Source organism: Agelaius phoeniceus, chromosome 9 (genome assembly GCF_051311805.1).
Source record: "Agelaius phoeniceus isolate bAgePho1 chromosome 9, bAgePho1.hap1, whole genome shotgun sequence".
In the NCBI taxonomy this organism is placed as follows: Eukaryota; Metazoa; Chordata; class Aves; order Passeriformes; family Icteridae; genus Agelaius; species Agelaius phoeniceus.
The window spans coordinates 16,022,710-16,048,048 of NC_135273.1; the positions used below are offsets into that span (position 1 = coordinate 16,022,710).

A 25,339-nucleotide genomic window follows, 5' to 3' on the forward strand; every position below is an offset into this window, starting at 1 on the left:
TCCATTGATATACAACTATACTGCCTCATAAATAATAGAAAGAAATAATTCAAGGTCTGACTAGTTGCCAAACAACAAATTGTCCCAGGCTGTATTGCTCAGATCATGGTTAGGTTTCAAACATGCTCATTTATAGCAACCTCTTTTTGTGAAACAGCTGAATGATTCAGGTGGTCTAGGCCCAGTATTTGGCAGGCCTTTAAATCAAGAGCTTGGTAGAAGGTATCTGATGATGGTCATTAATGTTTCCTGTACAAATTGCAATCACTAATGACTAAAGGCAATTTTAAAGGTTTTCTTTAGGTCAGTTTCAATAGATTCTGCCAAGGTACAGGATCAGAGTTTTACAAAATTTGGCTAATTCTTCAAACTAATTTTAGAGGAAAATAAAATGTAGATGAGCTAGTTTATATATGACTGCATCTGAGGTGCCTGTCCTGAATGATACAAATGCAATTTGGAGGCATTTGTAATTGTTGCTTTGCATTGCTTTTAAGTACTGCATATTGAAATAAGACCAAATTCACACAGGCAGCCATACAGAACCCTCCTTATTTTAGAAAATATCACTGAAACCTGTAAAGCACTGTATCTTCAGTAACAGAGGCATTACATTTACTCAATTACAGTGGGAAAAAGAGGGATGCAAACGGAGGGTAATGGAGAAAGAAAATTCATTTCAGCTTTGTCTTTTGCTGAACCTCCTTAAAGGAAGTGTAAAGTCATATTCTTACAGAATCTAAATTCAATTTGCTCTGTGGCTTTCCAATGAAATTTTGACTTGAATTAGCAAAACTTGAAAACTGGGTATTAGCCTGACTACAAAGATGCCAGATGGACACAGCACTGTTGGAATACCTAAGAGTTGGAAATGAACATGTATAAACAAATAAAAGACATGCTTATCAGTAAGGCACAGTGTAGTTTTCTGCAAGTTAATTTCCATAATGAATTAATATAAAACACTGAACACTGAGAGGCAGTTGGTGCCATAACTAATGAAAAAACCATCCAGCTTTCTTCATCCTTGCTTTTATGCAAGCCTCCTGCAGGACAAAACTGCACGTAGGCTTTGGTTAAAGGAGAATCCAAAGCAAAAGGAAGGGCCTGGTCATGGGAAATTCAGACCTCATCTGAAATCCAGTTCCCTCACTGACAATTCACTGGCAGCAACTGGTACAGGACATACAGAGCACTTTGTTTGCAGCAGCCTCTGGGGCAGCAGTAACCAAATTCAGATTATACTTAATAAAGCTGAGACTTTCTTTATGGCATAGTTTCAGTAGCTGGGACCTACACACAGACCTTAAGGAGTTAAGATATTCTACATCCAAATCAATCAAGCTACAAGTTCATGGCAAATGTGGGTTTTCTGCACTTTTAGAAGGATTTTTCCATACCTGAAAAACTGTCTTTGTCTAAAGCCATAAGGTTTCTTGCCTGGTAGATGTAACAGCGAAGGTGGTAAGTATATACTCCTGTATCAAATAAATAAAATCAGTTCAACTGCATTATAGAGGTTTCTTTTGTGTGATGAAGACAGTTTGTACAAATGCCTTACACATTTTAACATAAGCACTGTAATAACATTTTTGCTTTTCACATGAGTGTATTAATACCAATGAGCTAGCCCCTGAGAATATTTGTTCCAACACAAAGCAGAAATGAAAAAAAAAATCACTAATGCTATCTGGGCTTTTTTCACCACACAATCATCTAAAAAATCCTTCTATTCAAAAATTGCTCTTTGAAACAGTTTGATAATCTAGTTCACACAAAGAGAATCAAGAACTGGGCACTCCTTTGCTTAATTTAAGTATTCACTACAGCACTTCCGGGATCTTGGGTCTTTCACATTTTTAGCTCTTAGCCTAGAAAGTTATCCCAATTGCAACTCTGTCTCTTTGGTTAAAAGATTTTAAAAAATAAACCACTACATGTTTGGTGGAATAGCTTAAAAAGAAGATGTGAGTGGCCCAACTGAGGACAATGTGGGGCTAAGTTACTACAGCTTTTCTTTAAAAGATGTCAGGTGTAACCCTTTCAGCCCTTGAAAAATTCTGAGTCACCATCATTGGGCTGAAACCTCTGACCTCTGGCAAGAAAAAGTGCCATTTTCCTCCAGCTGTTAATTATTAAGACAATATTCCCCAGGTTCTGAAATATTTAAGACTTAGCCATCCATTATCAGCAGGTTGACCAAGTTCTGCAGAATTCAAATTAAGACAAGTCAGAGCCCCTCAAAAAGGATGTTAAGTCTCAGAATTGACCTCTATTCCTGTTAACTAGCACTGGTGGCTCCCATCTCAACTTCTTTGCTTTTGTGATTCACATTACAGTGATTACAAAGAATTTAAAACTCATCCAGGTTGGCAAAGTTACAGTTTTGTTCACTTTGCCAACTCAACTACATGGTACTGCTTCCTCTGGGCCAGGCATTGTCTGATCTTGCACTGAGCTGGTTAAGTAATGCGAACCAACAAAAAAAGTTAAATTTAGCATTAAAATTCCTGTCCCATACAGGTCTTAAAAATATCTGTGTGACACCAGACTGAAATACTGAAATGACTAACTGTAATTTTTCTTTAATAACTTAAATAGGATCCAATCAAGGGTCTGACAGTAATTACTAGAGAAGGCATATAAAAGCTAGAAGAAAACCACAAAGATTTATTATTTTGTTTGAAACCAAAATGAAACAGACAACATTTTTGAGAAAGGAATTGTTAAAGAACCTACTGTCAAAATAGCAGGAAACCATTGGTGTATTGGCACCAAACACTGTTGTAGCTGACTCCTTGGCTTTGTCTGAACTCTTCCCTTCTCCATCATCAGCACTATTGTCTGCTCCCTGAAATTACATACAGAGAAAAGTTATTGAGTATTTACAAACATGGAAGGAACTTGATAGAAATGGACCATGTGAGGGAATTTATGGGCTTCCATCTCCCTTCCAGCACAAGGAGAAATTTACTTCTGTGAGTGAATGTACTTTACAAGATGTTTACTCATGTCCAGAGGTCATTCTGTGTTGCCAATTGAAGCTCTGAAGAAGTCATATGCAGTCATGTCATCTTACTTCATGAATGTTTATTTGTGGCTACCTACTAGCTACCTATCAGCTCTTAGAGGAGGAAAGCTCCCAGGTCTTCTGCACTGTGCTGTGGCAGAGAACTGCTCCAAGGCTTTAGCCCAGCACTAGCCCAGGAACTATAGCTGTAAGCAAAACTGAAATAGGCATTTTTACTCAGAGCAACCAAATTAACTGGAGAAAGAAAATTCTGTCAGTGAATGCTTGATCAACATTTGGTGCCAAAAAGAGAAACAAACCAAGAAAAAAGTGTGAAGTTCTGTTAATGCTACACACTCAGAGTTATTATATATTTTATAAAAACGAAGGAGGCTTCTCACATTATTTGCTACAGTTTGTATTTTGGTAAATAGAGGTTATTTGTGAAGCTGTGTTAACCTCAAAAGCTGAGGAATAACTGCATTCTGCTCATCTACCTGTGTCATATGAAATTCTGGCTTCTCCAACACACTATTTTCTTTTCTTATGGGTTTTTTTTTTTGCTATCTTTTCTTGTGTTTGGTTGTTTAGACAAGCAAATATTCATCGGGGCAGCTTTTTCCAAGCCTGTTGTCTTTTGTGCTGATGTTAAAACATCTGAATTACATGCACGAAAAGCTTGAGCTATCTTTTCACTTTACTTTACTAGGAGGCTTACCTAGTAATTTGGCCTTTTGAGCTAAATCTCACATAATGCAAAAATAAAAATAATTTAAAAAATAATGAGTAGGATTAAACCCATAAAACATAAATCATATATAATGTGATATATAATATTGCATATGTCATTAAAATATAAAAAATTAGTAATAATACAAGAATCTCTACCCCAACTTTAATGATCCCTTTCAGACTAAATAATTTAAACAATACACACTGTATTGTCTTCTCAGTTATACACTAGTTTAACAATATAGGGGCTAAAATGTCCAATATATTTGTTTATTTACTGCAAAGTAACAGGTTGACCTTTGAAAGATGTGTTTGACATTCTCTCTCTTACCAAAGCACCTTCAAGTTTAAAGATAGCTGCAGCACCATGTGTCTCTGAGGGAGCCATTTTCCGTCTCCATCGTCTTCGACGGAAAGTATCAGAGCTGCGCTGCTCCCAGTGAAACTTCCAGCCAATCAAGGAAGCATATTCCCATCCTTCTTGGTCTTCATAGGATGACCTTCCCTTGAAGATATAAATTCTTGTTATCCACAGTGTTGTGTAACTGTAGTAAAAAAACCAGTGTTTCCTCTGGCAAGCCTAAAAACCCCCTCATAAACCAAGGCTAGAAACATCAATGTACAAAAAGATAAAGAAAGGGAATGCAATGAAAATGTAAAAGGTTGTTCTAGATTTTTTGTTTGGTATTACAAGTTTTCTTCACTCAAATAATGAGTAATCTCACGCAGATTTTTAAAAAACAACCCAAAACCCTGACACTGTTACAAAGTACCAGTCCCTGCCTGGATCTCTCTTCCTTACCCTTCCTGCTGTCATTCCCTCAGACTGCTCCCTCCTACGTTTCCGCACCAGCCTTCGTCGTCGATGTGTGTGGTACATTTTCTCTGCAGCAACCCATGACTTGGGTTTAGTGTCTGGAGGAATAGTAATTCCATATTCCCACCCTAAAATAGAATTGATGAGTTGGTATATTTTCAGAAATACAAGCGAGATACCTGTGTGGTGTGTGGTCAACACAAACTGGTTCCCCACTTCCTTTAGTCCTCAGACTTCCTGATTCACTTTGTAGCATTACTTGGTGACTCATCCCATGGCTGAAGGCTCACAGGTAAATTATCAGACAGATCCAAACCTGGCTTTGCCACATATTCTTGGTGCAATTACAGAGGTTTCAGGTCCCAGCCTTCTGACTTCTCTAAAAGTCTCTCAATTGCTGCTACTAATCCATTAAAATGGAAATAGAAATAGATGCAGACAGTGAACACTTTCTCAATGTCATATTATCTGATTCCTTAAGCAATTTTATCCAAATATTTCCTTAGTATTTTTCCATTGTGCAACCAATATCAGGCTCAGAGTATTGCTACAGTTTTGGCATGTGTCCTCTTTGATTATAAAATACAGCAAGTTTTCCTAGAATCAGCAGATAAACAGTAAATCTTACCATGTTCATCCACTGCTCGATTTAAATCGGATTTCCAAGCATCATCTTCCCACACCCATCCAAAAGGACATGTGAATTCACGTGGGGGTGGGGCTTTTTCTCCATTCTTTCATGTAAGGGAAATATAACAGTTTTATGCATTAGTAGGGTAAATACACTGTGTAGCAAAACATAGTAGTCCTTCTCTTAAACCTTTACTTATCCAGTGAAAAATTTAACTCTCACCACATCTGTGAAGCTCTGCTCAGATGCTTTCCATTCCCCTCCAGGATAGCGACTCTCATTTTCATACACTTCATCAGTAAACTCAGTATGACCAGCATCAGCTTCAGTCAACAGACTGCATGTCCAAAAAAAATACAGTAATAAATAAAACCCATCTTAGCTCACTACAGAAGACATATAGAAACATAGTACAGAATGTGCACACATGGGGGAATTCTGCATTGTCCAGCTATATGAAGGAAACTTAGGAAAAAACAATGAAGAAACTCAAGTAGGCAGTAGGAGGAACATTACTTGTAAATATGAGTGAATAGCAGGAATGTTTAACTGCTGTTTTATTGGAATTAACACTGTTTTATTCAGGATCTGCTTTGAATACATCCTCTTGGAAAAAGAAAAAAACATCATAAATTTAAGTGTAGGAGACAAGGACTGTGTATGAATTATATGCATCTCTAAAGCACATGCATCTATGTATACACTAAAATTTGGCAATGTATTTAATTTTGTTTCCATTTATGCTGTTGACCAGGCAAGCAATCAATTAGCGAATATTTTTCTAATTTGCAAGTAAAAGAAATAGGAGAACATGAAATCAGATAAAAGCCTGTTGCTGTCAGGCACAGTGGTTCACTGTGGTTCAAAAGGCACCAAAATGTGTTCCACACTGCCCTTTGCTGGCCAAATCGAGCCATAGATCATCTCCCAGGGGAAGCAGCTGCATGGCAAATATATGCATTTCAACAGGATTTGATGCAATTTCTTCACGTCATCTTATTCATAAAAACTATTAATTTAATATAAGCAAAACCCCATCCACTCATGCCTATAACTGATAAAATTTTAAAATAGCACATATTTTTCCCACACAGCTTTTCCATAGCAACAGTTCTACGTATTTTTCACTGTCAGAACACAATAATTTAAAATGGGTAAAATATCTTCTTTTAGGAAGAAAGAAAACAGTCTGTTTCTCATGCTGGTTTTTGTTTATGAAACAAATAATGTTCCCAGTCTGGTTTGAAGTGTGGCAACACAGTCAGACTGGCACAACTCCAGAGCTGAAACCCTCTGGCAGAGCAAGACTGAACCTGTTGGAGCTGAGGAAGGAAGGGCTGACACTTCATGAATTTGGTCTGCCAGGGGAGGAGCTGCCACATGGCACCACAACCTTCTTCTGAAAGCAACACCTGCCTTGAGTCAGTTTGAGAAATAACCTGTGACAGTTGTTTAGTTTCTTGTTACTTTTCAACATTTAATGAAATAAACACAACAAAACCATCAGTGTTTGTGAATGCCCATGCAAATGCTGTAATGGTGTTGCTACAGCACGAACTGCAGATTTATACTGGATGCCAGGGTTAAATTTCATCCAGGGAAAATCCACCAATCCAAGGGTCTACTCTGAAATCATCACAGCAGGACCTGTGAATCTCACACAGACACATGTAACCTTCCTAGCAGCTTCCTAGGCATGAAATACTATTATTATCCCTTTCTAAAAGATGAAGAACTGACACCCAGAGGATATAAGCAATATAGCCATCATAACATGGGGACTGCAAAACCATAAGCTAGTTCTTAGAAATGGATACTTTCTTTCTGTTGCCTGTTTTGTTTTACTTTTTAAAAAAGGTAATGTTAGTTCTAGCACTATTAACTAGCTTTGACTATTGGCTGGTTTTTGCTGTCCTGGAACATTCAGCTTAAAATCCCTTTCTCATCCAAGAAAACAGAGAGGAGCTTTTACTCAACACCTCAAATGCCTTTATTTCTATCTGCATAAAATTAAAAGAATCTGACCTTCTTTCAGGATCAACCATCCATTCTCCTTCCCAGTCCCAGCCCTTTGGGGGTAGAAAATACTCTCTTTTCAGTTTGATCTTTCCTGTAACGTCAGAAAACTTGTGGCGGCCAACAAGTCCTGAGGTACCCCACTTTCCAAAAAGGAGAGCCTGATTTTCATACTGTGTGGGAAGAAAGCAAAAATCCAATTATTATTTAGGAATAATAAACAGCTTTTAGGAGGAAAAAATTATATATTTATGTAACTATTATAACTGAAACACTTTACTATAAATTTACTTCCTCTGAAATTAAGTACTCCCTTTCCACATTACTCTGCAATGTCATCATCAATTTTTTCTTTCATTTTCTTCTATGCTGCCTGGTAAACAATCTTCTCAGTGTAATGCCTCCCTACAACTACAGTAAAAATTTCTCTAAATTAAAGCTCTGTTAAATAAAATTATGTTACATTGTTCAAAGAAGTTCCTTCTGTTCCCTAAATGCATGATTTTGTCATTCATTTCCATCTCAAATCTCCTCCTATTTAAAATCTTTTCTTTTGTAATATGTAGAACTAAATCAAAATCTAATCATAGTAGTTACCAGGGGCATGATTGTGATGTCAGCCCTGTCTATTTCCTCTCCTGGGATCATTTGTAGTTTATGATGGTCTTGAGTTTTCTGCCCTTATTCCTGGAAAATTGTTGGATTGTTGAAGACCAACAAAAGAGACATTCAATACCTCTTAAACTGTATATTTAAATAATGGCTTTGAACACCCATTGCTTTAAGTGACTTAGTACAGCACTACTAAATATTTAAGCATAGGTGCAACAGTGACATCACTGCAAAAATGTCTTTTTATTAGCTATTTTACTGCTACTGGATTATATGCACCATTAGGTGATGTAGCATATAAAACACCCCTGCCACTGCCATCCAAAACCTCTATTATTTGCTGTGGGAGTATTTCAAGTATTTGAATTTTGAATTTGTTCACTCTTCTCATTGAGATGTTATTGTATTATAGTATTTTGTCAGCAACACTAAATTTTCTGCTGCTACGAAAGAACTATTAATAAGCAAAACCACTTGTACGCAAGTATCATTTATAGAAGTGAAGAAGCAATTTACAAAAAGGGATTATTCACATGCCAAAACATAATAGTTTAGATCTCTATCTTAATTACACTGATAAAAATCTAAAATAAATATTCTTGAAATCACTGGAGTTAACCAGATTTGTAGTGACTAACCAGTTCAGAATCTGGTCTGCTGAAGTTCATCTGGTAGGCACAATGGACTTGATCATTAATTGCCTTGAATGAGTTCCACTTGTTTCCTTATAATAAAAACTACTCTCTCTTTCTGTCAAGCATGCAAAGAAATTCAAAAGAGCTCCAGCTGCATTGAATTCCCAACATTCACATCCAAGTTTAAAGCAAGAAAGCAATGCTGGACATACCATTTCTGCAAAAACACTGAATGTTCCCTCTGCAAAGCTATTAAACTTCTTTTCAACTGCACTGAGCCCCAGCCATATGTTAATTCGCAGCTCTGCAGGCATTTTGACATCTTTCGTCTTGTCCTGTGGATACTGGCACACAAACAAAAATGTTATTCTTTGTTCTGTTATGGAGGTATCATAGCTTTCAGTAAAAAATATATATTTACAGAGAGATATGAGTAACAATACATATTTATTTATCTCCTCCTGCTTTTTCTCAAAAGCCAGGAGTAAGTACTACAGGAGGAAAATATTCTTTAAATGGTACCTGCCTAGGGCATGTAAAAACCAAACACATTAATGGTAGTGTAAAAACCATACTACATTACTACAAATGGCATGTAAAAACCATACTACATTAATGGTAGTATCATCCCTGTTCCTGTATATTCTCTCCCAAGTTTCATTCAGCAATGAGTTTTCACTGTTGACAACTTAAAACTTCAATGTTGATATTGGAGTTTCTTGCTGGGAGACTCTGGAAATGCAGAGGTTAGCAGGGATGGTTCAGTAGAAGCCAAAATGATGGTTTGAATAAAACCATGAAGATACAGGCTTGTCTGCATTGAGGCATTCATGAATATAACTACTAGTAAAATTACAAACTCTGTAAATGCTCTTGTTTTACTGTCAGATTGCTTTTCTCCTGGTTTAGTTTATTTCAGTTGAGGACAATATCAACTTACATGGAGAAAGGCATTCCCATTCAAGAGTAAGAGTCAAGTCAGAGGGACAACTTCTGGGTGTAGACATGCTTCATTGCTTACAGAAAACCATCCAAAACTTTGAGTAAGATTTTGGAACTTCTCTGACTTACACTTATTCCTTCTGAAAGTTTCCATTTATGTCCAAATATCTGGAGTTGATATCAACTCCACTCCCCAACTATCAACTCCTGTAACACTTTAAAAGTTCTATCACAATTTTGAGCTCTTTTAGAAAAGTCTCAGAGATGGGGGCCAATACTGGTTCTAACAGGCTTATGATAAACTTAAAAGTTCTGTGATATTTTGAAGAAGCTATATGCAGTTGGCTTCTAATCTGTCCTGCGTTTGACACCTCATTGTCCACAGTTTGTTCACATGTTTCATACTCATGTCAGATGGCATGTCAATTCAGGGAATTCATTATTTCTTAAGGAGAAAGAAATAGTACCTTTAAGAAGATTGTTTGGGTCTTTCCACAGTATTTACCAGATGATTCAGGGCTTGCTGTGGAGTACAGCACTTGGTGTGCAGGAACACGAGCATAGGCCAGTCTTTTCTCCCCTCGGATCATCCATATGATCACATCAGGCATGCTGTTTTGTGGCTGAGGATTATTTGTGGGGAAAGGAGAGTTAAGAAGAGTAATTAATTGAACAATAAACTAATCTAGAGCGGAGAAAAGAGAAACATAAATAAGGGCTTATGTCAAAGGATTTATCATTTAGAATCATGAATCATGACAAACATTATAAATAGAGGGAACTGTTTTGTTTTGCAACTAAACCAATATATACTTCTGAAAGAATAATAAAAATACCATTGAGATTTCTGGAAAACAAAATAAGTTTTATTAAAAAAATCCTTACATCTTTTATAGAATTTTCTAGAGATATTTTGTATCCCAGTTCCCTTAAGGTGATGATAATGACTGGATGCCATATGCTGATGCTTTGGACTGACCTGCTGCATATTAAAGTACTTGTGATGCTTCCACATTAAGGGTATGTAATTGTAAGACTTTTAGTGAAGACAGAAACCACCTATTACCTTTTTGGAGTTCTGTGCTCACGTCTGTGAGCTAGCTGCAAGTCTGGCCAATTAATTGCTCTTTTTTTTTTTTAATCAGTAGCTCTACAGAGCAGAAGCCACAAATTAAAAATGAAACCACTTCTAAAATGTTGTGAAAACCAGTTATGAGATAGCCAAGATGAAAAGAGAAAACATTTGAATTTTAAAAAAATTAAAAGAAAATTTTAAAAAATCCACAGAAGCAGATTTAACTCTGTTAGAGGTTGATTACTGTGGCTACAAGCTGTGGAAATCCAATGTACACCCTGCAGTCCCTGAACCAGAAAAGTGAATTGCAACTCTGGAAGAAAGGAGAGGACAGAATTGTCACTTAAACAGAAGAGAGTCTATTCTACCAATCACAGAGTGATCATTACCCAGCACACATTCTCAGTGAGAACAGCTAACAAATGAGTTTTGTTGAAGTAAATTGCAATTTACAGAGGGGAACATGTTTACTTTCACAGCATCTAAAATTACTATTCTACTATTCTAGAGAGTGGATATTGCTTGATCAGCAGTGAACTTTATACCCATTTGTGTTAGACAGGTATTGCTAAACTAACCAGTTCTGCTAAACCAAACACCAGTATTGTGAAGCACTTACCTCTTCACTCAGTTGCAGTAATCTATCCAACCAGTCCTCAATTTCTGTCAGAGTGGCTTTCACCTCAGTAGCCTCACTCCTCATCCTTGCTGCTGCTTCTCCAATCTGTTTGAGAGACTTGAGGCGCAGCTTCTCTATCTGAGTGTCAAGGACTGTAATATTAGATTTGCCTTCTATGAGGGGAAATGGTTTACTGAAAAGAGAATATTTTTTATGGTTAATAATCAAAGTGGCTTTTATTTAGTTACACTCTAAATGCAGACATGCAAACAGTGGCAATGGACTGAGTGCCATCATTTCTGTGATTGAAAACCACTGGAACAGTGCTATTGCATCCTATTGCATCTATTTCTGCAGAGATTTTCACCTCACAAGGTATTTATAGTAAGCAAGGGAAAGGCTGTACTTACATAACAAGCACCAAGGTAGAACACCTTGAGGTGTTTGCTTTACTGTAATTGCCACCAATCAAACTAAGGAAAATCCATTTCTCTATATACTCACAATAAAATACTATCCTCTCAAAATGTACATCTCAAAACTGAAACCAGTGCCTTCAGACCAAGATTAGGTTACTTTTCTTCCCTGGAAACTGTATACTCTCAGAAATTCAATATACAAATATGCTTTGTGGCTATGACTATATTTATCTTACCTTCTGGCAAGAAAACATCACAGAACTCTAAAAGAAATCTGTGACACAGAACTTTTGAGACAGTAGAGGGCAGAGTAAGTATTCAATGGAACCAAAAAAGTCTCAGAATCCTGAGTTAGAAGACACTCTCAAGGATCATTTAGCCTTCCCTCTGAACAGAACACCCCCAAAAAAATCATACTATGTGTCTGACTCTGCTGTCCAATTCCATCAGAAAAATGAGAGGAGGTTTGAAAAAAAGGCAGCTTTTCAGAGCCTTTAAAATGTCTTTAATATGATATTAAAGAGCTCATTAAAATGTCTTTAATATGATATTTTACAAAAAGTTTAAAAATTTCCAAAGACACTGCCTAGTTTCTCTTCTTTGACCTATATTTAATGCTATGAACTTCTAAGGGTTTTGATTCTGTAAAACTTTGATAGCGACTATTGTGCCTTCCACTAGAGTTAGTTCTACTAATCTGAATGCAAGAGCTGTCTGCCCTGGGAGCTGCTTTGACATCAATCATATGTACCAGATCATAACCTTCAGAAAGTCAAATAATTTTAAGTATTGCACTGAAAACTCTCTCAAACTTTGTTTTTGACTGAAGTTTTTTGAGTTTGTTGAAAAAAAAAAACCCAAAAGAGAGTTGTATCCCATCAGCAAAATGAAGTTCATTTGGTGCTATATCTAAGTGCTATTGCTCCATAATTGTTGAGTGATATTTTATAAAATAATGGTCTGAATTTATAACAGTGCAAATATGTGTCAGGATGAGGAAATGATCTGAAGTTTCCACACTGGTTCCATGTGACAAAAGTTTGCCCTTCACATGTTACTTTCCTCGAGTTTGTCAGTCCTTTTTATCTGTTTCTTTCAGATCACAGCATTCTATGAAGTTGTTAGTTTATATTTTTCTGTAAGTTTTCTATCATGTACTTCTTTGCTAGTACATACTGACCTCCACTGTTTGTTTTTCCTCTGCTAATGTTTATATTGGCTCAACAACAGGATGAATTTGTTCTCTCATTTCATGTTCTTTGTTATTTCCTCTTATGGATAATAACTGTTCTGTCATTTTCCTTTTACTTTTCCTGTGCTGTTTTATCACCCACTTGTTTACTCTCCCCATCTCAATATCTCCTTTTTGAATGTCTCTTTCTCATACAATTCCTTCCTTTCTATTTAGAACATATTTTCTTTCAAAACTCTAAATGCTGACTCCTGCTGCCTTCTCTGAACACCCCAGACATACAGACACATTGACTAAAAGCTTATTCAAAAATATGATCTTTATGGCCCATAATCCCTGCATACCTTTTGATTTTTTTATTTTGGGCTTGCTAGTGAAGTGCTGGACTTTCTTCCCTCTTCAGTTTCAGAAATAACATTGAAACACAGGTAAACCAAAGGTACATGAGGAATACTAAAGAAGGGTGGATGCAAGAAAGGCAGCAGAGAGACCTAATATCCATTTTCAGGAAAATCCTGCCTCAGATTTTTTTAAGAGATACTGTTTTGTCTTATCACTGTCAGTAATAAAACTATCCTGAGATAATGGAGAATTACGCAACCAGATGGATTATATGATTGGCAACATCCATGATGTTTTACTTTTGGAATTTCAGTTCTTAGGTCAATTCATGGAATTAGTCAGTTTTATAGTCCTCAGAATTTGTTTTCTGACTTAGCAGAGGCAATAACAAAGATTCTGAGCAGGCCTGGAATGATAACGTAAGAGATAAAAAAAATTCTTTTACCTTATGTCTTCTGTAAGTTCATCAATCAGCTTCAACCACATCTCTGCTAATCTGTTTTCAGACACTTTAGCCTGCATTCCTGATTTTAAGGTGGCTAAGTTGGATTGCTGAGGAATTTAAAAGAAAAGAATTTGCACTTATAAACTTCCAGTGTGGTTTATGGTCAGTAGGAGTTTCAAGATTTTGATCTTATTTATTCATCTCTGTAAAGGCCAAACCAATAAAAGACTCATGTTTAAACCTAATTTGTATTTAACAGGACTATTCTGATGTTCTCCCCCACTGTATTCAACAAAACATGCAAATAACAGTCCCACAGACTTAACAGCTCCAACCAGCACTGAGGACTCTTCCTTTCCCTGGGAATTCCCTGTGGCTTCAAGCAGGAGTGTGTTGAGCCTTGCTAAAATACAGGCCTGTGATTAACACTGCCATTTGCTACACCAAGCAACTTTTAATTTTGACTAAGAGAAAAGGAAAGAAAGTATCACAAAATTTCCATAATTTGCTCAAAATGCCACTTTTTCATTACACCTCTAAATGAAAACTAATAAAATGAAAAAGATTTTAAATGTCTTACCAGTCTTTCAGCCATGTTTAGGATTACATTCACAGGGTCTAATCTATGACTTATGTCCTCCCAAAAAGAAGTCAGCGTTACAACTGGCTTTGTGTTTGCCCATGGCAAGTAGTAATAATAATTACCTGGTGTGAAACATTTGTATGTAAGGTTTAGAATTCATGACAGGAATGGATACTGTGCACTGTTGCTACATTCATATCATTTATGTACTACAAATCATTAAGAACATATAAGCTACTCCAAATTCACAAAAACATTTGCGTTTTCAAGCCACATCTGTTGAATGGTAAATGTTCACTTCAAATTGTTTCAAAATCCAACAGGGTTTAAAAAATAAATTAGCTGTTAACATATTCTTTCCCATGACATACTGATGAAGATGTCACATTAATATAATTTTATCTTTGAAATAAAATATTCAAATAATAATTTTCTAGAGTAAGTCTGATTATTTCATTTAATACACAGGAAAAAAAAAAACAACTACTCTCTGCAGTTAATAAAAAAAATTATAGCCAAAATGTATTTTCCTGTGATCTAGCTATTTTTTTTCTAAGCTGAGTGATGTATGACTTAAAACCAAGTTATTATTTTATTCTAAATCAGAATATTCGAAGCGTGTTTTCCCGACTTAATTCTAAATACCTCTAGAATAACGTGATTTCTTCTCCTGGGAAAATTTGTGTATATGTAGTACATGGTCAAAAGATTTCACTGAATTCTGTCAAAATTTCACTAATAACCTCTTATTAGCAGGGCCTTGCAGCACGTATTCCATAAATGCAACTTCACCTCAAAAGCTCTGAAGACCCCCACGCCCTTTTCTGTCACATTTTCAGTGCAGTTTGGGCTGACACTCCCAAGCTACAAACAGCACATCCAAAGGGCACTTTTGGAATATTTCATCCCCAGAGCAGAGCGTCCTCACCGTCGAACACGGCGCGGCTGTACTGGGTGGTCGAGGCCAAGGGTTTGCAGGTGCTGTCGAACTTGTTGCCGTAGTTGCCGATGCTGACCTCGAACTGGATGGGCTCCCCCGTGTCTTGCAGCATCGTGGCAGAGTGAAACACAGCGGCCAAGCAGAACTTCCGTCTGCGCTGGTACTTCTACCAAAACAACCTTGTCAGTTGTATCTCAAAACGGGATTCACAATTATAGCAAAACAATAGCAATAGCCAAATGGAAATAACAGCTTCAATGTTTTTACTATTTTCTGAGAAGAAACTAAAAAATATAATGTGTATAATAAATTATGTATTTGATATTATAAAATGTTTCAGATTAACACTTCTTGCTACAAGGCCTCTCTTAACTTGGAGATTGAACACTACTGTCCTGATTTTATTGAGTTAGATCACTCTCTAAAAACAACCAGCCAAGGCACATCTCCAATACCCACAGTGACAATAAAACAAGGATTTACCTCAACAACCAGTAAGTCATCATTAGGAATCATTTCTAACTTTTTATTAACAGGCTTGCTTTCAGATAATGTAGATAGTTCAACCAGAATTCTCCCTCTATATGCAACTCCTTCTCCCTGTAACATAAACACATTTCAAATCAAATTTTATATATTTGCCCTAAAGAAGCATAGATTTTTTTTAGCTGTACACGATTCTGGCTTCACTAAAGTGTTCTCAGAACTCCTGCAGGGGCATGAATGTACATATTGGAACAAGTGAAATAAAGTAGTTGGCTTAATGCTGGAAGTGAAAATCATATTTATGCAAACAAGGAAAGAAGAAATACAAATGCATGCAAAGGTGCAGTTAGTGAAAATTGTCAAAATCATTGCTGCTCCTTCAAAAATATCTTTAAAACCAAGCCAGATAAGAATGGAAAATACTATCATACTTCCTTATTAATCTTAAATTCAAAATATTATTCAAAAATAAAGAGCAAGAGGTGTGTAGTGTAAAAAAAAATTAAAATTAATTAATTCATTGATTAAAAAGAACTGGGTTAACTCTTTTATGAAAAACAATTAATAAAGAAACTTACCTTTCCAAAGTTTAATTCATCATATGGGTCTGGGAATCCAGTGTATTCTCTTGGACTTCCATAAAAGTTTAGGTAACAAGGCCCAAATGTTGGTAGAAAGCCAACTTCAGTTTCTCCAGAGTTTACTAACAGAAGACATTACCATTATATATTTATTAATTACCATATTGAGCCAGAAAGAAACAAGTAACATTGCTATCAAATCCATTAGAAGAAATGTTAGATATTAGTTAGGTATTAGTAATATGAGAACACTTTATTCTCTGGATATACCATATGAATTTAAATTAATTATACCACTGACTGTACCTAACTTCTTCACTGCACAACACTTACACTAAATGCAACAAAACACTTCATGCAGCAAAAATCCCACAGAATGAGAGGAATTTTTGTCCCACTCCAAATATATGGTTTTAATTTATGTGCAAGGGTAATGTGCTCTTATGCTAACAGAAAACATGTTTTCTAGAGAATGTGAAGCTGAGTAAAACAACATTTGCAGTCACTTAAAGGCACAGGCCAAAGATCAAACTAAACAGCCACAGAAAAGATGCACTCTCTAGCAGAAAAAAGAGATGAGAAACAGGTCAACTTTGCAACAGAAATTTCCTGGAATGACCTGCAGCACAGAGAGGGATGCACTTATTTCTCACAGGAAAAGAAGGCTGAGGTAGGACAGTGACAGAAAAGGGCTGTGCCTCGTGTGGCTATGCCACTACTGAGGGACACGAGTGGATTGTAAAAGTGGATGTGATGTCTTGATGTCATTTCCTGTCAACAAAGTCACCTATAACCTGCACAATATAAAATAAAGATTTGCAGTTCTCTATTTTGCATTTGGCTATTTTCACACCCTTACCTCTGAATCAGAAACAGTTCAAAAATTGAATGAAAAAAATAATTTTAATAATGTCCAATTTAAAAAAAATTCTAAGACTGAACTGCTCACATCAGACCTCAGTATAACTAGGTTTAAGATACAGATATGTGTTAAATTCACTACTTACTGATGCCAATAAATTAAACAGAATATAAATTTAAAAACATATACACAACAAAAAAGCCTCCCAAAACTGGAATAAAAATAATTTATTTTCCATTTTTTTAAATTTAAAATTCAGTTGTTTCCTTTTAGAAGGCTAATGATCATGTATAATAGAAAGTGACTCTGAGAAATTATTTCAGCCTCTAACTTAATGTTACTTTATTAAGAAAGGAGGATAGCAAATGAAGTACCATGTGGATGAATGTTGATTACCTTTCAACTGCACTCCACTTGTATTTCTTTCTCACTACTTAAATATTTACCAGAAAGTCTTTCAAACCTGGATGTCCACCTGGAAAATGTCACCTCTCCAGGTAGTAACAGAATCAGATTTTATTAGTTTGTTTATATAGCTTGTTAAGCATAAGCCAAATAGCCACTAATTATTTAAGGCAGTTATTTACTTCTGCAGGGCTCTGCAGTTGCAAATGTACCCATGATCTCATAGCTAAGTTAAAAATTTCAAGCCATTGTTAGACTAAGCACTCCGTAACTGAAGCAACTACATGCTCATCTCTAACACACAGCTTGAAGCACCAGCCAAACAGAAATATTTTCAAACCAATTCCAGTGCCAAAACTGGTTTATAGAGTTAGTTATGTTTGATACTCTTTAATCACAATGGTGAAACCTTTTAGACAAAGAATTATTAAAAATATTTTGAAACTGATGGAGTATCTTAGGCAATACTCTTCAGTTTGGGCAATGGAACACAAAATCAGTAACAGGTGAAGAGATAAACCTTCATATGATGAAGCCCCTGTTCCCGAAGATGAAAAATCTATATTATGAAAAGAGAAGTAGTTACATGACGAGTGACAATAGCATTTAAAAAAAACCACACATCACAATGCAATCTCCTTTAAAAATAAAGTTGAAAGCCTGAGACAAAATAAATTTCATATGGGCTAGAATTTTGCTTCTGGTTAATACATGAAGGTATTACTCTTCCTGTATAAATTCCAAAGGGCAAAAAACCAGCATATATCTGACAAAATAGCTTATTTTAGTGCTTATTTTTCAGCTTTGTACAATTCTCCTCCACACAAAATATAGATTTATTTTTTAAACTACTTTAAAAATCTTAAGGACATTTTAAAACCCCACTACATAAGGTCCCCTTAGGGTATCTATTTACATTTACTGAGGACTACAGACTAGTTCAGTTTCACAATCCTTTAGAAGCCAGAACAGGCGTCAGGCACAGCACAAAAAAGAAGACAATAGAAATGGCTATTCCAATGCCAGTACCTGAGCAGAGAGAGAAGCCAAACTAATCTCCCAGTGATGAGTGTCTGGGTTTGATAAATGCTCTGTGCCTCAGCTGCAGCTCAGGATACACACTCATAGGGGAGTACAAGGGATCTCTCCAGAGCTGAATTCTCCCCAACAGCCCAACCCCTCTGTCTTGGCTTTCCCAATGCCTTTTTCTTTTACTTCTGGCTGTGCACAGGATATATAAAAAGAATATTTGCATGAAGTCTTACTTCAACAGCAGCCCTTCCAAGAGGAGCACTTCATAAGCTTTTATGTGACTGAAAATACAATTCCATCCAATTCTTGCCTCAAGTCAGCATAGGATTGGAGCCACTAATTTTGTTTCTAAACACCTGATAAAGCCACCAGCTTAAAGACAAATTGGTCTCAGACAAGTACATATCATAGAGATTTTATAAATACAACAGAAAAATAATTAATTTAGATTCTTATTGTGACAATGCTGAAAATGGTTTTGAGACAGTGTCCTTCAAACTATTGTAGACAGTCAGATAAATTCATGTTAAGCCTGTTTACCTTGAGCTTTACAATGCTGTTTGGATAACTAATATGCCAAGCTATGTTGACTAAAAACATAAAACAATTTTTCTGGCAAGTTAACACAGAATCCTAGGGTAGGAGCTGGCCCAATTGTATGAAAGATCTTGCTATAAAAAGACATGATTACAGATATAGATCACAAAGAAATTATCAATAATCACAAGATTATATTAGAACATAAATGTAACTGGATTTTTTCTAATATTTTCCAAAATACTGGCAGAAAAAGTATTTCTTATAATATTTTAAAGAAGAGTTTTATTACAAAGCTATTTCCCAATGGGAACAATATGTTAGGCACCTCATATCTTGTCTAACTTGTTTTCTTGCAGTTAATCAGTTTTGGGTTTTAGCTGTATGAAATTACATATCCAGACATCTCTACTGATTGAAGCATATAAATCAATTGTCTGCAATCACAGCAGTGCAATCAAAATCAGAGTTACAAAATAGGAATACAGAGCACTTGTGCAAAGAAGTGCCTGCTTCTAGTCAGCTGCTGATCAGAGCAGAGACTGACCCAGGTTCCCCAGCATCTGCAAGCAGCCCAGTGGTGTCCAGGAAATGAGTATGTGGTTCTAGATATTCCTTTAGGATAACTACTCAGGAACACTCCACAGCTTTTAGGTTCTCTTCTCAGAGACAGAACAGATACTCTTATGAAGTAGCAAAAGGAGTCTTGTTTACCAGTGTCCAAAGAAGAAATGGTTCTGAAACAGTGACTCCAGATTGTCTTGAAATTAAATATCTTATTAAGCATCTAAGTAAATTTGTGTATCTTACACATGGTAGATTGTGAGATCATGTCATTTTCTGAATTTAGGAAAGTACTGGCAAATTTACTCAATTCATTAACATATATATATATAGTGGGAAACCAAATCTTGAATTATTGCTATTTCCATCATGATGTGGTTTAGTCATTAAAATTTTAATACTTTACTTTTTTAAGTCCCATAGAATGTTTTCTAGGAGCATTGTTTAGAATATTTCAAAAGGAATAGACAATCCTGTTGCCAGGGAACTGAGAAACTATAGATAAATATATACTTTCTTAGAACACTGATCTTTGCCATTCTGTGTAACACAAGAGAAGAGTGTTACACACTGCTCAAGCAATTACCTTCAACCTCTCCTCCAGAAGAAGCAATTTTTGAGAGACTTAAATATGTTGTTCCAACTACATCATTTTTTGTAAGTCGATCCCTACAAAAAAGGAAAAAAAAGAAAGATTTTATTTAAATATAATGCTAGTCATCACACCCAGTGGCAAGCTACTAGTACATACATTTTCTATGACCTGAAATGCCTCAATATTATTAACAAAACCAGTAATGACAAGTTAAAAAAGTGGGCTGTAATCCATGAATAAGTCACCTGACTTTTACACTATCATTAAACAGTGACAGTGCTCAGTTCTCACTGCACACAATTAAAAATAATCTCATGTTACACTAATCAGATCTCTGGTAAAGAAACCATAAAGGTACTTAAACACTTGCTTAAATACTCTCATGCATTGTAAAAATACCTGACATCTATAGAACCAGACTTTTCTTATTATCTTATTTTCATATTTTCTTATTCTTTGCTTATTATTATTTAGCTTCATAAGTAATTTGATTAAAAGTCATAACTCACCAGTCAACAATTGAAAGTTTTATTTTCTCACACATTGAGGGAAACTGAAATAAAAAAGCAATGAAAGTAAAAAAACTCATTACTTTTTTTCACCTCTGCAAAGTCAATGCCCTGAGTTCCAAGAAAAAGGCTGGTTACTACAGAAACAGGGGTAAAAAAACTGACCTTGATTTGAAGATAAATAATTTGATTCCATTCTGGATTAGCATTTTTCTCAATGATGTTTGTGCAAACCTGCCAAAAATGAAATCAAATATACAACACATCAACATCAAAGATAAAACAGAAAAAAAAGTATTTACTAGCTATGATTTAGCACACATCATCATCTGATTGGAAAAATTAGGGGTAGTAGTAAGCGAATCCTGGATTAAAGCTGCAATGAGCTATTGATGCTCAGTGAGTTTTCCACTGATAAGTGCAGTTAGAGTAATCTGCATATGAAGCATGAATGACTTTCAGAGGAAAAGAAAATATTCAAACAGTGTTTAAATATGAGATTTGGGTTATCCTGGTTTTTTTCACTAGCGACAAATAAATGAAATTATTAAAGCTTGTTAATTCCACAAGCCACAATTTATTCTGCTTTTATCACTGCAGAGAAATGAGATGAAGGAATTACTTTAATCCAACTTTCTTTATGCAGATTTTAGGGTAGATGAAGAATATATCATAGGGGAGAGGTTGCATTATTTGCTGGTCATGTCTTGTTAAGATCTTTTACACTACAGGGTGTGGTAACCTGACTATGCAGCGTACTAAATGACTGACAAAAAATTTACTAGTAATGCATATAAGTTGCACAATTGTGCTCCAGATCAAATTTGGCATTCTAAGGAACACATCATTATTTAAATGTACAAATGCAGTTAATCTGTGCAGAAAGATCTGTATCACCAAATACTAAAAGCAATCAGGAACAATAGGCAGGCAAGCAATCTGGCATATGCCAGTTCTAGCCTTTAGTCATACATTCCTTTCATTAGTCATCAGTTTTACACCCTTTCTATTGTACCTTGAAGTTTGTAATTTTACAAAGTTAACTTTATTTTTTTTTTCATTTTTAAAATTTCCATATTTCCAGTAAACTTAAAAATTCATGTTTGCTTATGAAACCTGTTCTCAAGACTACAATTAGAATTCAAAGGTACAGATATTTAATAAATTACCTTTTTCCCAGCAAAAGAAACTTCTACAAATGGATCTACCAGGTTTTTCTTGTCTGCTTCTCCTCCAAATATTTCCTTGACAGTTTGTGCAAAAGCATCATCCACTGGAGAGGTGTCAAAGATTAAATTAAGGTTGTATTATTGTTATTATTATTATTATTATTATTATTATTATTATTATTATTATTATTATTATTATTATTATTATTATTATTATTATTACTATTCCTAAATAATAAATTGCCCATTGCAATCTTACCAAAATCAGCTCACAGATCTAGGAAGGATAAAGTCTAACCTGATAAACAAAATTCAGAAGTGTTGCAGGTAAAAACTGACAATTTTGGCTTTGGAGCAATTTTAAGAATATAGATTTTTCAACCATCATAAGAAGTGCTGATGTGCTCCTGAATTTAAAGGCATCACTGTATTTGAGAAACATTATACATGTATTTGAGGACATTGCTATTTGGCAACATGCTAGTAAGGGACAAAAAGTCACCTATATTCTATTCTGAGCAGCTAACACAAATAACTATTTCTAACAGTATGCAGACACCAATGGACAAGTAGGGAGAAGCTGCATACTTTGTGGAATGTCCTCAGCTCTGTAGATTTTGAGAAGGAAAGTGACCCATCGAAGTGCAGTCCCAGCTGGTAATAAAAGATTGCTCTCCACATCATCACTTTCATTATCTCTCTCCCTTTTTTCAACCTGTTGGGAGATACAGTTGTAGACAAAAAAGACAAGGCAATGTACAGAATTAGAATTAAGGTAATTAGCTTAACTGTTGATTAGCTAAAGACTGGTGTCAGTTTCATGATGAAGAATGAGACTGTAGCAAATTATCAAGCCACAAAAATTTAATTCTAGCTAAACTATTTTACTTTCAGTTTTATCTCTAAAGTACCCAATTGCAGGAGCCCACTATAATCACACTTTCAAAATCACCATCATCAGACAATGATGATTTTGGCACATGTAAAATGCCAACTTCATGCAAATTTCACACTCATCTCATGAGAAGGCATTTATTAGAATTAGGAAAAGCTTACAAGTCTGATATAACTTACTGCTTCCTCATTTAAAAATAAACACACCACAAACAACTAGACATATCCTTGTGATTTCAAGAAGTGTGAGAACAGCAGAGAGAACAGTTAATATGAAACTAAAAGGCAATCTGCCACGGTTCTGAGAACCACATCATATTCAGCTAAGGAGAACAGTATGCAAAAATATCAGACAGGAAGAAAAGCAAAAATACAGGCAATGGTCTGGTAAGTGAAGCATTACAAGAAAAAAATCACCTGTTTTCACCTTGACTGAACAGCAGACAGGAAAGATTGGATTGTTTAAACTACCTGCTGCTTTCATCTGCATCAAATTACTTGTGCCTGACTTGTAATTACCGAGGGGTCTGATCTTCACCAGGAAAATTTGGGCAGTACTCTGGTTTCCCTATGGGCTTGTCCGTGTTTTGTAGTAGTGGAGACATCCCTGACTTAGTCCTGGCACTGGTATCAGTGACTGTGCCTGCTTAGCTCAGCTAAGCAGAGTTACACATCAGCTTGCACACAAAGCCAGGCTAACACATCTCTGCTTCCAGTACGTGAAGGAGCATCCACAAATGGTGGAGGTTGCTTAACTGAGCAGAATAACCAAACAAGCTTTGAGTTAGCCACTTAGTACAGGATGAAACCACTAGTAGATTCTGTCTTATAAGTACTGCTCACAAAGCAAATTATACAGTGTTAAAACAATGTTGGGGGGACATAAATAAGTATCTGTGGGATGGAGAGTGGAGGAAAAACATTTAAATTAAACTTACTGGTGGCTCATCTCCAGTTCCCAGGACAAACATGCTGACTTTCATATAGCCTTTGGCTCCTGAATTTGTATCTTCAGGATCACTCAGCAAAAGCCATTTTCTCATGACTGCATGGCCTGAAATAAAACAAACATCACCACTGTCCCCAGTAATGTCCATTACAAAATGGCAGACGTCATATAAGCAGTGAGCTATTTCAAAAGTATGCTTTATCCTAAATTGCACTAATTATTTAACAAAATAATCCTGTCCTAGACAAGTCTCAATAGAGTCATGCAAAACAAGAAATCTGGTGTTAAACTATTTTGGCATACTAGTTCAGGGACATAGTTATCAAATGTTTTTGCATTTTTCAAATTTTAGGTCTTTGATAAAAAAGAGGCTTGTACTTCATTGTGAATTCACTGAAAAGAGTTATATATTGTTGGATATTTGGAAGTTAATACTTAAAGCAGCTAACTTAAATAACTTTACATTAAGTTTCTTCTCTTACTTTAGAAATTCAATGAAATGTTTCAACTTGTAGTTTCAAGGAAAGAAGTTCTGAAGTAACCATTACTTACCAGGCTCATCATAAACATAGCCAATGTCAATCTGAAATAAAGATCAAAGGCATTACCTCTGAAGAAATACCAAACCAGAAAAATGGTGGGGCAACTCCCCCTATGTTTTTCATGGGCAGTACTACATTGTTCTCTTGTCACAAACACAAGACAGTTTACATAGAATATTACTAGGAGGAGAAAGAGAAAACATCTTACACTGAAAAATGAGGGATTTCAAAGGGATAGAGCAGCCAAGAACAAAATGCAAGAAAAAATAATACATGTAGTTATTTTCTTATATTCTTGGATCCCCAGCTTTTTCATTTACCAGAGACATAAGATGGGGCTGGCTTACTGCTTCTTGAATTCCCTACACTCATTCATTATTTTGTGTTCAGACAGGCTTATCAGAACACTTTTGCTCCTTCTTCCTGCTCAACATTTCATCCTTCAGTTCCAGAAGTGAAATTTGTTTGTTTCTTTTTTTCAATTAATAATTTCCTTTTCTTTATTAAGAATTATGAGTATTTCTCTTCCCAGTGTGTCAAATCTGGACAAGATTGCCTCATTCATTGGATCAGATTTGAAACATGTTCAGGAATGTAAGTATGTTTGCTCATGGCACTTGGGGCCAGTATTCCTTGCAGGTGAAGTCTGAAAGAGTGATTTTCTAGACAGAATTGCCCTGTTGGAATGTGTGCCTGCAGGGACAGAAAGCAGCTGAGTGACGTGCTGTCACCTGCTTAGTGAATAATCAATCTTCCACACAGCAATACACCACTGACTCAATCACTAGAAATCACAAAGAAAATAAGCAGAGTGAGATGCAAAAAGCAATCAGCTTTGTGGCAGAAAGTGTTTCATTTAGAAAAGAGCACTCTTCCCTCTTTGCATATTTTTGTAAAAAGCAGGTCTAGAGACCTCTTGAATTTATGCAGTACTAAATAAGCAAGCAGAAAAGACAGCCAGTAGTGATACTGAAAGTGTTGTAACAGCTGATCCTGGTAGCCATTACAAGGGAATTACATGGGAATTACATTACATGGGAATTCTTGGCAGGCAGATGTCTACTTCCCAGAGTTGACAATAACATATCCAAATAAAGACCATCTCACTAATATCATCAAAACCATAGAAATTACTCTAACTAAATGAATTTTCCACCATTGTTTTTGCTTAACTTCTGACCAAAGGAAGACCTCTCCACATTAT

The 25,339-nt window shown here is 35.7% G+C and overlaps 1 protein-coding gene across 1 annotated transcript in view; it reads right to left on the bottom strand.

Moving 5' to 3' along the window:
- The window catches only part of MYOF (myoferlin), a 61,116-nt gene that overhangs the window by 16,714 nt on the left and 19,063 nt on the right, over positions 1-25,339 (bottom strand). Inside the window, exons 10-32 of the mRNA XM_054636872.2 lie at positions 24,146-24,176; positions 23,583-23,698; positions 22,339-22,465; positions 21,751-21,854; positions 20,747-20,815; positions 20,582-20,625; positions 20,064-20,146; positions 17,865-17,903; positions 16,075-16,199; positions 15,494-15,610; positions 14,999-15,176; positions 14,068-14,192; positions 13,488-13,594; positions 11,090-11,282; positions 9,863-10,018; positions 8,666-8,797; positions 7,216-7,379; positions 5,413-5,527; positions 5,188-5,293; positions 4,545-4,687; positions 4,074-4,247; positions 2,740-2,851; positions 1,401-1,478 (exon numbers count right to left, since the gene is read on the bottom strand). Coding sequence (XP_054492847.2) covers positions 1,401-1,478; positions 2,740-2,851; positions 4,074-4,247; positions 4,545-4,687; positions 5,188-5,293; positions 5,413-5,527; positions 7,216-7,379; positions 8,666-8,797; positions 9,863-10,018; positions 11,090-11,282; positions 13,488-13,594; positions 14,068-14,192; positions 14,999-15,176; positions 15,494-15,610; positions 16,075-16,199; positions 17,865-17,903; positions 20,064-20,146; positions 20,582-20,625; positions 20,747-20,815; positions 21,751-21,854; positions 22,339-22,465; positions 23,583-23,698; positions 24,146-24,176 — 2,638 coding nt within the window. The remainder of the gene's footprint in view (positions 1-1,400; positions 1,479-2,739; positions 2,852-4,073; positions 4,248-4,544; positions 4,688-5,187; positions 5,294-5,412; positions 5,528-7,215; positions 7,380-8,665; positions 8,798-9,862; positions 10,019-11,089; positions 11,283-13,487; positions 13,595-14,067; positions 14,193-14,998; positions 15,177-15,493; positions 15,611-16,074; positions 16,200-17,864; positions 17,904-20,063; positions 20,147-20,581; positions 20,626-20,746; positions 20,816-21,750; positions 21,855-22,338; positions 22,466-23,582; positions 23,699-24,145; positions 24,177-25,339) is intronic.